General features: G+C 51.7%; 1 protein-coding gene across 1 annotated transcript in view; it reads right to left on the bottom strand.

Annotated features, from left to right (window-relative positions):
* The window catches only part of LOC142312621 (alpha-2-macroglobulin-like protein 1), a 177,227-nt gene that overhangs the window by 135,833 nt on the left and 23,734 nt on the right, over nucleotides 1-17,660 (bottom strand). The window contains exons 7-9 of the mRNA XM_075351616.1: nucleotides 17,166-17,322; nucleotides 12,983-13,067; nucleotides 427-568 (exon numbers count right to left, since the gene is read on the bottom strand). Of these exons, the coding sequence (XP_075207731.1) occupies nucleotides 427-568; nucleotides 12,983-13,067; nucleotides 17,166-17,322 (384 nt within the window). The remainder of the gene's footprint in view (nucleotides 1-426; nucleotides 569-12,982; nucleotides 13,068-17,165; nucleotides 17,323-17,660) is intronic.

The raw sequence follows: 17,660 nt of genomic DNA, 5'->3' as shown, positions 1-17,660 counted from the left end.
GCTTCTATTGGTCGCCTGCCGTGTGACATCGCTATGACGCCGCACGACCCGCCCCCTTAATAAGGAGGCGGGTCGCTGGCCAGAGCGATGTCGCAGGGCAGGTGAGTGCATGTGAAGCTGGCGTAGCGATAATGTTCGCTACACCAGCTATCACCATGATATCGCAGCTGCGACGGGGGCGGGGACTATCGCGCACGGCATCGCAGCATCGGCTTGCGATGTCGTAGTGTGAAAAGGGCCCCTAAGTGATCAGATTAAAAATTGCAAGATTTCTGAGTTTTTAAACTATAGATGATGAAAAAACATACAGTCGATTAAAGAAAAAACATCTTCATTAAACAACAGGTCTTACCATAATGAAGTATTCTCTTTAAGGAACATAAAAAATAACAAACAAATTTGGTGTTTGTAACAAAATTTCCGCACCTTCTGTCCCTTCAGAGAGAAACAATGTGTGTCTTCACTGCTGTCATGTTCAGACTCCTCTCGGTAATCCCACATATGACTGTATGATTCAACACACACCGAAAGATCGATTATCCCTTCTACCGGCTTTCCATAAGTATACCTGGAAATAAATCACCAGTTTTAGATATGGAGGTCTTCTCATAGATTGTTCAACTATTCTGTGCATGTTCAATCCAATTTAACAGCGTAAAGCTCGCTTCACATGTTGCAATTTTGCATACGATTTCGTATGCGATTTGCAACGCCCCCATCGTATGTGAGGCACGTTCAATTTGTTGAACGTGCCGCACATACGAGTAACCCCCCGTCACACATACTTACCTTCCATACGACCTCGATGTGGGCGACGAACATCCACTTCCTGGAGTGGGAGGGACGTCCGGCGTCACATCGACGTCACGCAGCAGCCGGCTAATAGATGCGGAGGGGCGGAGCTGAGCGGGACGTAAACATCCCGCCCACCTCCTTCCTTCCGCATTGTGGGTCGGGAGCCGCAGGACGCAGGTGAGATCTGTTCATCGTACCCGGGGTGTCACACGCTGCGATGTGTGCTACCCCGGGTACGATGAACAATCTGATGTGCAATTCTAGAGAAAGGTACGATGTGTTTGCGATGAACGTTTTACCGTTCAATCGCAATCGCACGTACCTGTCACACACTGCAATGTACCTTACAATGTGCGTCACTTACGACGTGACCCCGCCGACACATTGTAAGATACATTGCAGCGTGTAAAGCGGGCTTAAGGCCTCACTCACATTAGCGTTTATATCGGTGCACTCAGACCAATGTTGGTCAATGATGCAGGCCAGATCTGCGATTTTTTTCTTATGCCGATTTGCCTTGAGCAAAAAAAATTGCAGCCTGCTGAAATGATCTATGAGTCTTGGATCAGGCTCACCCATACAAGTCTATGGGGGCGTGTAAAACATCGAGCTGCATTTGGATGACATCCGAGTGCAGTCCAAAATACACTGAACAGACAATAGAGAAGATGGAGAAATTAACTTCTCACTTGTGCTCCAATTCTCGCATGCAAGAGAATCAGATCACAGTGAATGACACTCGGATCCAGTTCACAGCAGCATTTGAGCCGAGTGTCATTAGCTCTCGCATCGGATGCTATACACCGTGTGACCCCGGCCTAATACTCACTGAAAACTCACTGTCTACTGTTAAAAGGGTGTTCCAAAGGCTTAAGAAATGTCAGACTAAATCCCTATATATTTATTGCCCCTAAACTGATTTCTAATATGGCTGCATTAAAAATTCCTTATCCTTCCTCACTACAGTATCTAACCACTATTGATTTTTTTTCTTCCTTGCTCCCTGTCTAATGACGCTTTGTTTCAGAATCTTAGAGCATGCTGGGGTGGTCGGATTTGATGGGTTTTGCTAGTCTTAATCCAGCGCCTCCTCTCTTCCTGTGATTGCCGTCCCCTTTCCCTGCTTCATGTGGATGACGTGTCCTACATCATCCACACAGAGGCCTCCAATGCCCTCCGGAGCACTCACATTTTGATCTGCCCTGCCAAGAACAGAGCAAAGTATTGTAGAGCGCATGCACAGGTGTTTTTTTTTACCTTTCCCTGCTCCTGACCATTACAGTACTTTGCTCTGCCCTCAGCATGGCAGGGAGAAGTGCATGTATGCAAGAGTACAATGGAGGATACTGTGTGGATGACATGGGACGCGTCATCCACAAGGGGCTGGGTAGAAGGAGGATGGCGATTGCAAGAAAAGAGGAGGCACTGGACAGAGAGCAATGACACCCTTCGGGTCATACCACTCCCTAGGTGAGTATAATTAAAGTGTATTTTATGTTATACAGATCGGCCTGGGCACTAATATACAGTCAAGGAAGCAAGTGAACAGCTCACCAGACGTAATGAGAAGTTGCAGTGCCCGAAAATCCTGGACCGGTAACCAGGTGTAGACAATGAAACAAAAAGGAAGAATCCAGCAACACCCAAAATAAAAATTAAAACATGACTTTTAATGAAAAAATCCATGTTACAGCATAAGTAGACTAGTTGTATGTCTACGCGTTTCAGGCAAATCTCTTGCCCTTAATCATGACCAATCATGATTAAGGGCAAAAGATCTGCCTGAAATGCGTAGACATACACCTCGTCTACTTATGCTGTAACATGGATTTTTTTTTAAGATTTTTTCATTAAAAGTGATGTCTTAATTTTTATTTTGGCGGTTGCTGGATTCTTCCTTTTTGTTTCAACTTATAATCACCTGCTAATGTGAGGCACACATGTAACATCAGTGTGACACATACAGGAGAAAACACGTGTCTGTGAAATAAAAAGATTTTCTATATTCACCTGTATCCAGCGCTGCTGTCTTCGGCTCTGGCCCCTGCTAATTATACTCATTGTTATTCACTTCACCTCAGGACCTGGAAGCAGGAGCATCGCCGGAGACAGAATCGGGGTCAGCATCGGGGACAGCATCGCGGGGGACAGCATCGCCAAAGACATCATCACTGGGGATAGAATTGCCGAAGACAGCATCGCCAAAGGCAGCATCGCTGGTGACAGGTGAGTATTCAGCAAGCAAGCAGTATGTGTGCAGTGACATCCAGGACGTCATCAGAGTTCCCAATGAACTCTGATGGCCTCCTAATGACACCCCCACGACACCCGCTCTACAGCTGTGTATCAAAATAAGAGGAACCACATGTGGCTTTTTTTTATTTTTCATTATTTAAATAAATAATTTTAAAACAACAACGTGCGGTCCCCCCTAATTTTGATACCCAGACATGATAAAGCCCAATAGCTGAGGGCTAGTATTCTCAGACGGGAGAGGCCTATGGTTATTAGGCCGCACCCAGCCTAAAAATAGAAGCCTGCAGCCGCCCAGAATTGCCGCATCCATTAGATGTGACAATCTTGGCACTTTACTCAGCTTTTCCCAATTGCACTGGTGCTGTAGCAATTGAGGTAATGAGGGGTTAATAACAGTCCACAGCTGCCACTAAGCCCTAGATTAGTAATGGCGAGGGTCTATTAGACCCTCATCCCTAATCTGTAAGTGAAAATAAATAAACAAAAACACTGGAAAAAAATCTTTATTTGAAATAAAAAAAAAAGAAGAACCCTCTTTTACCACTTTATTAACCCCAAAAACACCCCTGAAGGTCTGACATAATCCACACAAGGTCCCACGACGTTTCAGCTCTGCTACATCTGAAATTACAGCGTGCAATCATGAAACATGACCAAAAGCTCTAACTTCAGGCAAAGATTGAGCCGCGATCAGCGGTGACGTCACTCAGGTTAGTTGCGGTCACAGCTGGATGTTCACCTGTGACCGCAGGTAACCTGAGTAATCAAGGTAAATAGAGTTCATGCCGGCATATCACCGGGATTTCCTGCAGATCTGACGGCATAAAATTGTTTCACCTTGTGATGTCATCAGGGTTCTCTGCACCTGGGCCTCACAGACTTTACCGTGGGACCTTGCTGGAGGTAACTCTGATGACATAGGTGCCTTGGTCTGTGAGGCAATCCGTACCTCAGTAACCTGGGGACATCATGGTGATGACCCAGGGTTACCATCATATAACAGGGACCCGATCGCCAGGGAGAGGTAAGTGATTCCTCTCCCTGCTTCCTGAATCCTGCAATCACATTCATCGCAGCATTCAGGGGGTTAAACTGCCGGGAGTGTCACGGGCACCACTCTGAGTAATGACAGCCGGGTACAAGCTGTAACATCAACTGAGGACCCGGCGGCAATCGCGGGGGTACGCGGGGGTACAGCAGCTGAACCCCTGCGATTGCCATGACAAAACAACAGCTAAATAGGAAAGGGTTCTTTACAGTTAGAGCAGTCAGACTGTGGAATGCCCTACCACAAGAGGTAGTAATGGCAGATACTATAACAGCTTTTAAAAAAGGGCTGGATGATTTCCTCAGTACACAAAACATTGTTGGTTATAAATGACTTAGTGACTAAATGTAGAACTGGTGGAGGAAGGTTGAACTATATGGACCTAGGTCTTTTTTCAACCTAAGTAACTATGTAACTATGTAACTATGTAAAAAAAAAAACACAAAAAAGCATGAAAAAAAGCACATTTTTTCAGCAGCTTTTTTCTTGCCAAAACATGCTTTTTTATGCACATAAAAACGATGCGTGGGCACATAGCTTTACTCCAGCTGCCGGCAGCTTGTGTTTGAAATCCCCTGTAAACATATATTCACTCTGGTTTATCCGTCAAGCCGTCTGATCACGTGACTTGCTTTGCATAGCGGTGGGCACTCGATCATCACTTAACATAGATAAACATTTGCACAGCTCTGCTGCATACATATGCACAGCTCTGCTGCATACATACACACAGCTCTGCTGCATAAATGAAACATGCCAACAGTTCTGCTGAATAACTACATATACTGTAGCTCTGCTGCATCAAACATTTGACAGAGAGCAAAAGAGAAGGGTGTTTGATACTGCGCCAAAGGATCACAGGAACAGATGTTTAGATTAATGCATCTTTATTTCATCCAGGTCTGGATCCTGGATCAGGATCTGGACCTGGATGAAATAAAGATGCATTAATCTAAACATCTGTTCCTGTGATCCTTTGGCGCAGTATCAAACACCCTTCTCTTTTGCTCTCTGTTATCTGCCAATTGGGTGGCTGCAGCCTTGGATCAGATTCTACATGCGAATACAGTTGTTGTGACTCTCACAACGACATCTGGTGAGTAGTTTCACCCTCCTCCCACCCCTTATATACTGGGGTAAGACCCTATATGCGCTTTTCTCTCCACAGATTTCTTATCTGCATCAAACATTTGCACAGCTGTGCTGCATACCTACACACAGTTCTGCTGCATACATCAAACATTTGCCCAGCATTGCTGCACACACACACAGCTCTACTGGATACATACACACACTGCAATAGCACTGCTCCACACATACACTATTGTATACACACAGCTCTGCTTTGCTACATACATATACACACATACTTTCCCCATGGTCATAGATGAGCAAACCCGTGAAAGTTCGTTTCGGCAGGTGAAGCCCGACTTTAGATAAAGTTTGTTTTTGGACTTGGACTTGACCTCAACACCCAGTGGAAGTCACTAATTGGGCAGTTCGGGTCTCCGCCCACAGCCAGCCATAAACCGAGCACTTCCGGGGAAGGAGGTTGAGGTTTTTCCTTTATTTATTTATTTATTTATTTATTTTTTTGGTGGACACTACATCCGATCATGCTGTTGTTACCCCCAGTTAGAGCCATTCAAACATTGCAAGCGTCTCCCACTGGGCTGAGCACCGAGTGTACAAAGGACAGTGATCAGTGGCGTAACTAGAGTTGGATGGGCCCCGGTGCAAAGTTTAGACCTGGGCCCCCCCTCCACATACACAGACACTTGGGGTAAGGCATACCTCCCAACTTTTAAAGAAGGAAATGAAGGACAAAGTTTGCGGCGCGCGTAGCGCGCCGCGGCAAATTTTTAGGCCATGCCCCCTAACCACACCCATTTCACAGTCACGCCCATATCCACTCCCCATCCACACCCATTCAGCATGGACACGCAGGCAGCCGGCGGGCCTCCAGCATGGACACGCAGGCAGCCGGCGGGCTACCAGCATGGACACGCAGGCAGCCGGCGGGCCTCCAGCATGGACACGCAGGCAGCCGGCGGGCCTCCAGCATGGACACGCAGGCAGCCGGCGGGCCCTCCAGCATGGACACGCAGGCAGCCGGCGGGCCTCCAGCATGGACACGCAGGCAGCCGGCGGGCCTCCAGCATGGACACGCAGGCAGCCGGCGGGCCTCCAGCATGGACACGCAGGCAGCCGGCGGGCCTCCAGCATGGACACGCAGGCAGCCGGCGGGCCTCCAGCATGGACACGCAGGCAGCCGGCGGGCCTCCAGCATGGACACGCAGGCAGCCGGCGGGCCTCCAGCATGGACACGCAGGCAGCCGGCGGGCCTCCAGCATGGACACGCAGGCAGCCGGCGGGCCTCCAGCATGGACACGCAGGCAGCCGGCGGGCCTCCAGCATGGACACGCAGGCAGCCGGCGGGCCTCCAGCATGGACACGCAGGCAGCCGGCGGGCCTCCAGCATGGACACGCAGGCAGCCGGCGGGCCTCCAGCATGGACACGCAGGCAGCCGGCGGGCCTCCAGCATGGACACGCAGGCAGCCGGCGGGCCTCCAGCATGGACACGCAGGCAGCCGGCGGGCCTCCAGCATGGACACGCAGGCAGCCGGCGGGCCTCCAGCATGGACACGCAGGCAGCCGGCGGGCCTCCAGCATGGACACGCAGGCAGCCGGCGGGCCTCCAGCATGGACACGCAGGCAGCCGGCGGGCCTCCAGCATGGACACGCAGGCAGCCGGCGGGCCTCCAGCATGGACACGCAGGCAGCCGGCGGGCCTCCAGCATGGACACGCAGGCAGCCGGCGGGCCTCCAGCATGGACACGCAGGCAGCCGGCGGGCCTCCAGCATGGACACGCAGGCAGCCGGCGGGCCTCCAGCATGGACACGCAGGCAGCCGGCGGGCCTCCAGCATGGACACGCAGGCAGCCGGCGGGCCTCCAGCATGGACACGCAGGCAGCCGGCGGGCCTCCAGCATGGACACGCAGGCAGCCGGCGGGCCTCCAGCATGGACACGCAGGCAGCCGGCGGGCCTCCAGCATGGACACGCAGGCAGCCGGCGGGCCTCCAGCATGGACACGCAGGCAGCCGGCGGGCCTCCAGCATGGACACGCAGGCAGCCGGCGGGCCTCCAGCATGGACACGCAGGCAGCCGGCGGGCCTCCAGCATGGACACGCAGGCAGCCGGCGGGCCTCCAGCATGGACACGCAGGCAGCCGGCGGGCCTCCAGCATGGACACGCAGGCAGCCGGCGGGCCTCCAGCATGGACACGCAGGCAGCCGGCGGGCCTCCAGCATGGACACGCAGGCAGCCGGCGGGCCTCCAGCATGGACACGCAGGCAGCCGGCGGGCCTCCAGCATGGACACGCAGGCAGCCGGCGGGCCTCCAGCATGGACACGCAGGCAGCCGGCGGGCCTCCAGCATGGACACGCAGGCAGCCGGCGGGCCTCCAGCATGGACACGCAGGCAGCCGGCGGGCCTCCAGCATGGACACGCAGGCAGCCGGCGGGCCTCCAGCATGGACACGCAGGCAGCCGGCGGGCCTCCAGCATGGACACGCAGGCAGCCGGCGGGCCTCCAGCATGGACACGCAGGCAGCCGGCGGGCCTCCAGCATGGACACGCAGGCAGCCGGCGGGCCTCCAGCATGGACACGCAGGCAGCCGGCGGGCCTCCAGCATGGACACGCAGGCAGCCGGCGGGCCTCCAGCATGGACACGCAGGCAGCCGGCGGGCCTCCAGCATGGACACGCAGGCAGCCGGCGGGCCTCCAGCATGGACACGCAGGCAGCCGGCGGGCCTCCAGCATGGACACGCAGGCAGCCGGCGGGCCTCCAGCATGGACACGCAGGCAGCCGGCGGGCCTCCAGCATGGACACGCAGGCAGCCGGCGGGCCTCCAGCATGGACACGCAGGCAGCCGGCGGGCCTCCAGCATGGACACGCAGGCAGCCGGCGGGCCTCCAGCATGGACACGCAGGCAGCCGGCGGGCCTCCAGCATGGACACGCAGGCAGCCGGCGGGCCTCCAGCATGGACACGCAGGCAGCCGGCGGGCCTCCAGCATGGACACGCAGGCAGCCGGCGGGCCTCCAGCATGGACACGCAGGCAGCCGGCGGGCCTCCAGCATGGACACGCAGGCAGCCGGCGGGCCTCCAGCATGGACACGCAGGCAGCCGGCGGGCCTCCAGCATGGACACGCAGGCAGCCGGCGGGCCTCCAGCATGGACACGCAGGCAGCCGGCGGGCCTCCAGCATGGACACGCAGGCAGCCGGCGGGCCTCCAGCATGGACACGCAGGCAGCCGGCGGGCCTCCAGCATGGACACGCAGGCAGCCGGCGGGCCTCCAGCATGGACACGCAGGCAGCCGGCGGGCCTCCAGCATGGACACGCAGGCAGCCGGCGGGCCTCCAGCATGGACACGCAGGCAGCCGGCGGGCCTCCAGCATGGACACGCAGGCAGCCGGCGGGCCTCCAGCATGGACACGCAGGCAGCCGGCGGGCCTCCAGCATGGACACGCAGGCAGCCGGCGGGCCTCCAGCATGGACACGCAGGCAGCCGGCGGGCCTCCAGCATGGACACGCAGGCAGCCGGCGGGCCTCCAGCATGGACACGCAGGCAGCCGGCGGGCCTCCAGCATGGACACGCAGGCAGCCGGCGGGCCTCCAGCATGGACACGCAGGCAGCCGGCGGGCCTCCAGCATGGACACGCAGGCAGCCGGCGGGCCTCCAGCATGGACACGCAGGCAGCCGGCGGGCCTCCAGCATGGACACGCAGGCAGCCGGCGGGCCTCCAGCATGGACACGCAGGCAGCCGGCGGGCCTCCAGCATGGACACGCAGGCAGCCGGCGGGCCTCCAGCATGGACACGCAGGCAGCCGGCGGGCCTCCAGCATGGACACGCAGGCAGCCGGCGGGCCTCCAGCATGGACACGCAGGCAGCCGGCGGGCCTCCAGCATGGACACGCAGGCAGCCGGCGGGCCTCCAGCATGGACACGCAGGCAGCCGGCGGGCCTCCAGCATGGACACGCAGGCAGCCGGCGGGCCTCCAGCATGGACACGCAGGCAGCCGGCGGGCCTCCAGCATGGACACGCAGGGAGCCACAGTGAGGCGGCCGGTCGCCCACACAGTGAGGTGGCCGGTCGCCTTCACAGACAGGCGGCAGGGGGGCGCCCGCACAGACAGGCGGCCGGGGGGCGCCCACACAGACAGGCAGCCGGGGGGCGCCCGCACAGACAGGCGGCCGGGGGGGCGCCCGCACAGAAAGGCGGCCGGCCGACCGCACAGACAGGCGGCCGGCCGACCGCACAGAGAGGCTCCGGCCGGGGGTGAGGGGGGGGGGAGGGAGGGAAATCAGCGCTGGGGAGATTTTACTGTACCAGCAGCAGCACAGGCAGCGCTCCTCTCTGTTATGCCACGTCTACTGGGATGGTAGGAGGGAAAAGCAGGGAGGCGGAGAGAGAGTGGGTGGGCGGAGCCCGGGAGCCGGCCGTCCCGATCGTGGCAACGGGACAAACAACGTAAAGCGTGAAAGTCCCGCTGTATCCGGGACGGTTGGGAGGTATGGGGTAAGGGATAATGACACTGACACTCGGGGTACAGGATAATGACGCTGACACTTGGCTCTCACCCACAGCACCCTGAAATCCCTCTATCAGCACCCAGCTTTCCTATGTTCTGATATTTATCTTCTCCTCAGCACCCAGCTTTCCCATATCAGAGCATGAGAAAGCTGGGTGCTGAGAGATGTATATCAGAACATGGGAAAGCTGGGTGCTGAGAGATGTATATCAGAACATGGGAAAGCTGGGTGCTGAGAGATGTATAGCAGAGCATGGGAAAGTTGGCTGCTGAGGGAAAGAGCCTTTTTCCCTCAGCACAAAACATTTCCATCCCATACTTGTATCTTTGTCCCCCCTGTATAAAGTTCTCAAAATACTATAACAGCCCCCACATAGCCTTCCAAATAATTGTATAAAGGGTCTCACATAACCCTTCATATATTAGAATGCAGATACATAGCCCTCCATATATTATAATGCACCCCCATAATCCTCCATGTATAAAGTAGCCTTCAATTATAATGCATTTCCCATAGTTCTCCATGTATTAAAATTCACCCCATAGTTCTCCATATATTATACTGCACCACATAGTCCTCCATGTTTTATAATGCACTTCCATAGTCCATGTATAAGGTAGCCTCCATAGTCCTCCATATATTATAATGCAGCCCCCATAGTCCTATATGTATTATAATCCAGCCCCATCAATTTTCATATTGTATTATGCAGCCCCATACTCCTCCATGTATAATGTACCCCTAGTCCATGTATAAGGTGTCCTTCATGTTTTTTATGCAGTCCCATAGACCTCCATGTGTCATGCAGCCAGGCCCTCAGGCCTCCATGTCATGCAGCCAGGACCCTCCAGGCATCCATGTGTAATGCAGCCAGGCCCCTCCAGGCCTCCATGTGTCATGCAGCCAGGCCCCTCCAGGCCTCCATGTGTCATGCAGCCAGGCCCCTCCAGGCCTCCATGTGTCATGCAGCCAGGCCCCTCCAGGCCTCCATGTGTCATGCAGCCAGGCCCCTCCAGGCCTCCATGTGTCATGCAGCCAGCCACCCCAGGGCCTCCATGTGTCATGCAGCCAGCCACCCCAGGCCCTCCATGTGTCATGCAGCCAGGCCCCCAGGCCTCCATGTCATGCAGCCAGGACCCTCCAGGCCTCCATGTCATGCAGCCAGGCCCCTCCAGGCCTCCATGTGTCATGCAGCAAGGCCCCTCCAGGCCTCCATGTGTCATGCAGCAAGGCCCCTCCAGGCCTCCATGTGTCATGCAGCAAGGCCCCTCCAGGCCTCCATGTGTCATGCAGCAAGGCCCCTCCAGGCCTCCATGTGTCATGGAGCCAGCAAAATAAAAAAACAAGTACCTCTCTTCTCCTTTTGACCCCTGCAACCACGGTAGTTATGACCCTGCCCCCATATGTCACACACACTGCTCCCCATACAGCCTGCACCCCCCATAGCACACACACTACACCCCCATATGTCACACACCCTGCCCCACATATCTCACCCTGCCTGTACCCCAACTTACCCCTCTCAAACACTCTGCACCCCTTCACATCCTTCTGTCACAGTCTGCAGCCCTCATATGCCACTCACCCTGCACTCCCCTCCCCCTCGTGCCCCCTCTTTTCTCATTACCAGTCATCATGTGTCCATGTCTCCTTCAGGAATCCGTATCTTCTGATGCTTTCTGCCCGGCATCCTGTGTCTCCTCCCACACACTCACATGGGCATGACATCATCGCAGGTCCTGGAAGGATGGATTTCGTCTGCTGTGCAGGAGCGCTTCTGCTCTGCCGCAGCTCAGAAACGCCTGGTGGGTCTCTCCAGGTCAGGGGGCCCCTCTGCCCCCTGCTGACACCGGGCCCCCTGACTCACAGGCCGGACCCCTGGCGGTCGCGTAGTCGGCCACTACACAGCGCATCTCCTCTGTTACAGAGAGGAGCCGGCTGTGCAGAGCGGCTGCCGGGCCCCTAAAACCCTGCGGGCCCGGTCGCAGTGGCGACCGCTGCGACCGCGGTCGTTACGCCCCTGACAGTGATGCTCGCACAAGTGGTGTTCATACGTAAAGCATCCAGACTCCGAACTCGAACTCTGTTTTTTTATTTTAAAAGTCTGTGTTTGGTATGAACACCAAACCTCGAGTCTGCTCATCTCTACTGATGGGCACACATCTGTGCTGGATACGTACCCACACTCCCACAGCATTGTTGCACATACACACACACACACACACACACATCTCTGCTGTAAACATACACTCACAAAACAACTACACACACACATACAGTAGCTCTGCTGCGTACATACACTTACAGCTATACTGTATACATTCACAAACACTCACGTGTCTCTGTTGCACACACATGCATACAGATACTCAGCTTTGCTGCATACATATACACATTCACTAACACAGGAGTGCTGCACATAAAACTGTGCTACATACATATGTAAATATATTCAGAAATCATTGCTGCACATATTCAAATACATGTGCAGTACTCAGCTTTGCTGCATATATGCACACAAGTATGCTGTATACATTCACACAGCAATGCTACACACACACACACACACACACACACACAGTTGTGCTTCAAACATACATTTGATGAGGCAGGTGGGCTTATATGAAAAATCCATGTCATTATAAACTCACTCTGAAACTAGTTACTTGTAAAATAAAAGCAGATCTGTCAGCAATACAAACTACATACAATGTTAAATAGATCTCCCAGACCTGATGGGGTTGGTGTACTTACCTTGAGAATCCAAGGATTATAATAGCTATATACGGTAATAACTTCATACATTTTAAATATAATCTCCACCCACTTAGCTTGATTGACAGCTCATCCGATTCATCACTCCCTGCTGGTGCTGCGATCTCTCATTGCTCAGTACAGGCTGTAGCTGTCAGCCAGACCGGGTTTGCGGAAACTGAATAAACTTGGACTTAAGAATAGTTTCCTCACTCCTTAGCTGGATTAATGTCCATTGTAGTATTAGAGCTATACAGCCATTCTGAAATTATTTTTCATAGGAAGTCCACCAACCTCACCAGGTCTAAGAGATTTTTGCAATAATGTATGAAGCTTATATTGTGACATGATCCAAATCCAGTATAATGTGTTCACAAAAATAATTAAACTAGTATCTAAAAATCAGCCCTCCGTTCTGGCTGACTCTATACCAATGCTCTCATTGCTGGACCCGTTACATCTACTAGTGACCATATTGGTTATTATGGGGGTTTGGGAGTAATGCTGTAATGCTATTGGATTCTTACCTGGCGCAAACTTCCACGTGAAAGGATTTATCAGTCAGGTGAACCTCGTCTGGGGCAGTGAGCTTTACCTCAAATCTCTTGGATTCTAAATGGAATAGAAATGTCAATTGTTACACATTCTATTATTGGTTATTAGTCCACTCATAGCACTTGTTTAACTAATTCTTAAGTTTTTACTACATGTTATGACATTTACAACAGTGAACCTACAGTAGCAATATTTTGTAAATTTGCAATGATGCCTGAAATATATTCACTCGCTCTTTATATAATGTTCCTGTGATATTATGTATAGCATCATTCCCGTTCCTATTTTTATCTATATGTGACCTCTTTGTATCATCATTTGCTTTGTTAATGTCTTGCAGTGAAATCATTTTTTGCATATTTGGTATTGTGTATTTTTGGACATTGCGTTTTCGGCTTTGTAAATTCATGGTTTATTCCTAGAGTCCCCATACACAGACAAAGATCGGCAGAATCCGCCAAGATTTGGTTGGGATCAGCCAATAATCTAATGTGCATTGGGGTCTCTTGACTGACAGATTTTGTATAGAACAAAGGGATTGTGAGTTTGAAATTGCTTTTGTTTGTCAGGGAGATAAGCCACTGCCATATGACAGTGGCAGCAGCTTTCTTATACAAAACACAGGAACGCTTGGTCAAGACGCGTGCTCCTGTGTATGGGAGAGTTTGGAAAGAGAGCTATTGGCCAAACTATAATTCAGCTGACTGCTAGCTCCAATAGGTGACACTAGAGTTGGTCTTCTTCGTCCCTGAAAAGACAATTTCAATATTTCCCAGAGGAGCATTGCAGCTATAAGACTCTTCACTGGCAGCTCTACTGGTTTGTCAGTGTCCGCAAGGAGAAAAGTTTTCCCCTTAGACCCCACTATAGCTTCTCATACAACCAGATCAGATCTCATACTTTGCACTGACAAGGGGCAATCACCCTGAAACAAAGAGTATGCAAATTGAGGTTCTGATCTGGCATAAATCCGTAGTCATGACAAGGCATGTTAAAGGGTCACTTTTGACTTTTAGGATTGCTACTTCCAATAGGTGGTACTAGAGTTCGTCTCCTTCCTCCCTGAAGAGACTATTTGAATATTTCTCAGAGGAGCCTTGCAGCTATATAAGACTCTTCACTGGCAACCCTATTGGTTTGTCAGTCTCTGCAAGGAGAAAAGCTTTCTTCTTAGAGGTTTCTAAGGCTAAATTCACATGTCCTGTAGTCATCCATTAGAACGGATCCGTTGGGAAACTGATTTCTGCCAGATTTGTATTTTTAACATGGGAGTCTATGGACAATGAATCCGTTAACATATTGCTATTTAGCCATCCATTGTACTTGCATTTGTAATGGATCCATTGTTTTCTTAATGGATCCGTTACAAATGGACAGTAAATAGCAATCTGTTAACGGATCTGTTGCCCATAGACTCCACATGTTAAAAGCCTGTCCATCTTTTTTCCCATTTCTTGCAAAGTATTTACTGCACATGCGCAGTAAAAACATGGCCTTACCAGTAAAAAAATGACGTTGCCGCGAGGACCAGCCAATTACCACCAAGTGCGCCAGAGAAAATCATGAAGATCTTCTGCTGTCAGCTCCTGTCATCCCAGGTGTGCTTGTGACACAAGGCCATAGATTCTGCAGGCCATGGTAGTATGTTAAGACATCAAAGGGCTTGTCCAGGCTATGTGGCTGCAGACTGTTGAATTCTTACAGTGTCAGAAGTAGGTGGGCTTGTGTGACCGCAATGATGTGAGTTGCCTACATGCTTTCACATGCCAACTAGACATGACCAGCCTCACTCAATACAAGTTAATTGAGCAAGGCCAGACAAGTCTAGTCAAAACGTTGCCAGAAATATGCAAATTGCATACTTGCGGTCACATAACCACCTGCTCCCAGCACAGGAGAATTCTGGCAGCATGTACTGTGGGGATTCAGAAAGTCTGCAGCCATAGAGTGACCCCAAGCCTGCACAACCCCTTTATAACTGCTCACAGTAGCATAAGCAACATGTGGCCTTTCATTGTCATGTTGAGAAATGGATCCTGCAACACTTTGGAAAAGTGACTGCGCCATGAGTACCACCATTGATACACTCTGTACTGTAAGTGAAATTATTTGACGCAACTGTGACGCCCTGGCAAAACCAGGTAGTCACAGAAAGAGTTAATTTTTCCTGGCAGCTACACAATCCCCACACAGATGTACACCAGCCAATCAGGCCCTACTCGCCCCCTCCCCAGGAAAAAGGGAGGGGGCGAGAGGAGTTTAGGTCAGTTGTGCAGTAGTCAGTGAAGCGCTGACAGGGAGAAGCTTGGAGCTCCCTGGAGAAGGTAGTAGTTGGGGGTTGGAGCCCAGACTACCGGACTAGGTGGCAGTGAGGGCCACAGGCAATGGAGATCCGGTTGCGGGGAACCTGAGGCGACCGGGACAGGGTTGTAGCCTGCCGGTGCCAGGAGAGGGGACCCAGTCCGGAGGCCGTTCAAGCGGACTAGTCCAGACACGAGGGAGACAGACAGAGAGAGTGGAAGGAAGGGCCCTGGCTGTACATCTGGGTGTGGGACCCGAAGACACCCGCCAAAGGTGACCGGCCATTTGGCAAGTTGGTTGACAAAACAAACTGTGTATTCTTGACCCTCCACATGAGCACAGCCTCATCCAGCACCACGACTACCAACTGTAAGTGTTCTACTTCCTGACTCCCAAAGACTGCTCCCTGCAACCTCTCACATTACCCTGGGCCCCGGGACTACAGCTCCCCTACCCGTGGAGGGGATCCCACCTTGCTGCCCTGCTCCATCCGCCCCGGGCACCCCCATATCTAGGCAGCGGCGGTGTCAGTATCCATCACCACAACCCACGGGTGGCGTCACAGACAATCTCCCTTGTAAATATCCCCCATTTTGTTGTGGAGCCTGGGATCACAGACTGGGTCACTCCACCGTGATAACTACAGAAGTGACCCCTTGGCCCGGATCTGAGTACCCCCTATCCCTGGCCGACACACAATATCCATGCTCCAGGCAAACTATAACAAGGTCATTACATGACATTGGGCAATAAGCTAGAGATTTGGCTACAGATGTCCACTGACTTCATGCCACCGATCTCAAAGGCAATCATGGTGCAGCGCAAGATGGCAATAGAGGCCAGAGTAGTAGTCTTTCCTTTTCAGTAATGAGCCCTATTTTTTTTCTTAAAAACAGTGATATCTGGAGATTGGCCTGGAGACCACATGAGCAATGCATGAAGATTCTTCCAAGAGAGAACATCACACTGGTCCTACTCCTAGCATTATGGTGTCGGGTGGCATAATTTATGGTAGCCGGACCCCTCTAGCCTTTATTTTAGGTGCACTAACAGCTCAGTGTTACATTTGATTTGATTTGGTCGTAGAACCTATGGTGCGGCCATTTTTTCAAGGTGTTCCTGAAGCAATTATTCAATATGACATCACCAGACCACATGATGCTGGAGCTACTGTGACCATCTGTGTGACCTAAACATGCTACCGTGGCTATAGCGTCTCCAGATTCGTCTCCAGATTCGTCTCCATCAAGCACTTTGGGTCATCAATGGTCAGTGATTGCACAGGAGCTGCCATCAGCAGTTCTGGATGAATTGCCCAAGGGCATTCAGCTCAGCAGAACCTTCCTCAGATTACCATTAGTAATTACACTGATAGCAGCCAAGGCTGTAAATGCTGGGGATCTCTGCAATTAGATCTGGAAATAGTATAAATGTCTAATTTTCCACTTTATTCCTGAATAGCCCATTTTATATTTCTGAAAAAAACTTTTTATGTTTTTCATTTTTTTTTTTTTGCAGAGGGGATGTGGATGGGCAGGTGGGGTGTCATACTAGACAAGCTTTTAGGATTGAGACCTGTGCATTGACCCTGTACGGCGGCACAGTTTTGGTATTGGCAAGAACCATTGGTATTTTCTGGGTTCTTAAAGGGCGTCTCAGTCTCCTCTAGTTCCATTATTATTTATTTATTGTGAAGAATACATGCAGAATGTACAGAGGATATCCCATGTGCCTCTGTGTTAAACAAGAGTACATGAAGATAAAGAATTGGTCTTTAGCCGGCTTTCCAGTCATTGGAAAACTTGAATATATTTTATCTTTAGAATATTATTTTTTCAGTTAGTATTTCCTTACCGTATTTATTAACTTTGAACTCTTTTTCACAGCCATCAGGTATGTTAATTTTATAACTTCCAAAAGTTAATTCATCGGCCAGAGGAAAGCTGAATTCGGCAAATCCTTGCTTTGTAGTCACATCCATCCACTGTGCGATGCGGTTTTTATTTGGGTCCTGTAGAAAATATGGAAATACGGTAATTATTTACTAATAACTACTTAGGGTTGGATAGAAGAGACCAGAACAGATCAAACCTTCCAGATGATCCTGATGAAAACTCAAAGATATGTAGAATTTTTCTCTATGTATTCTGGGACCATTTCCCCTTCCTTCTCACAATTATATATCTGTCTGGCTGCAGAATGATCCTCCCCCCAAGTTTGTATTCTCAATGGAGGCATGTATTTGACCCTGTATTAGTTGCTATCTGATAACACCCACTTGGATTTAACAACACTTATTTCATTAGGTGCCAAATACTTTGATTACTAACTAACATCTCCACAAGGGAC

Source organism: Anomaloglossus baeobatrachus, chromosome 5, assembly GCF_048569485.1.
Source record: "Anomaloglossus baeobatrachus isolate aAnoBae1 chromosome 5, aAnoBae1.hap1, whole genome shotgun sequence".
NCBI lineage: Eukaryota > Metazoa > Chordata > Amphibia > Anura > Aromobatidae > Anomaloglossus > Anomaloglossus baeobatrachus.
Note: the sequence above shows the minus strand (reverse complement) of the source record. Positions and strands in the feature narration are given on the sequence as shown.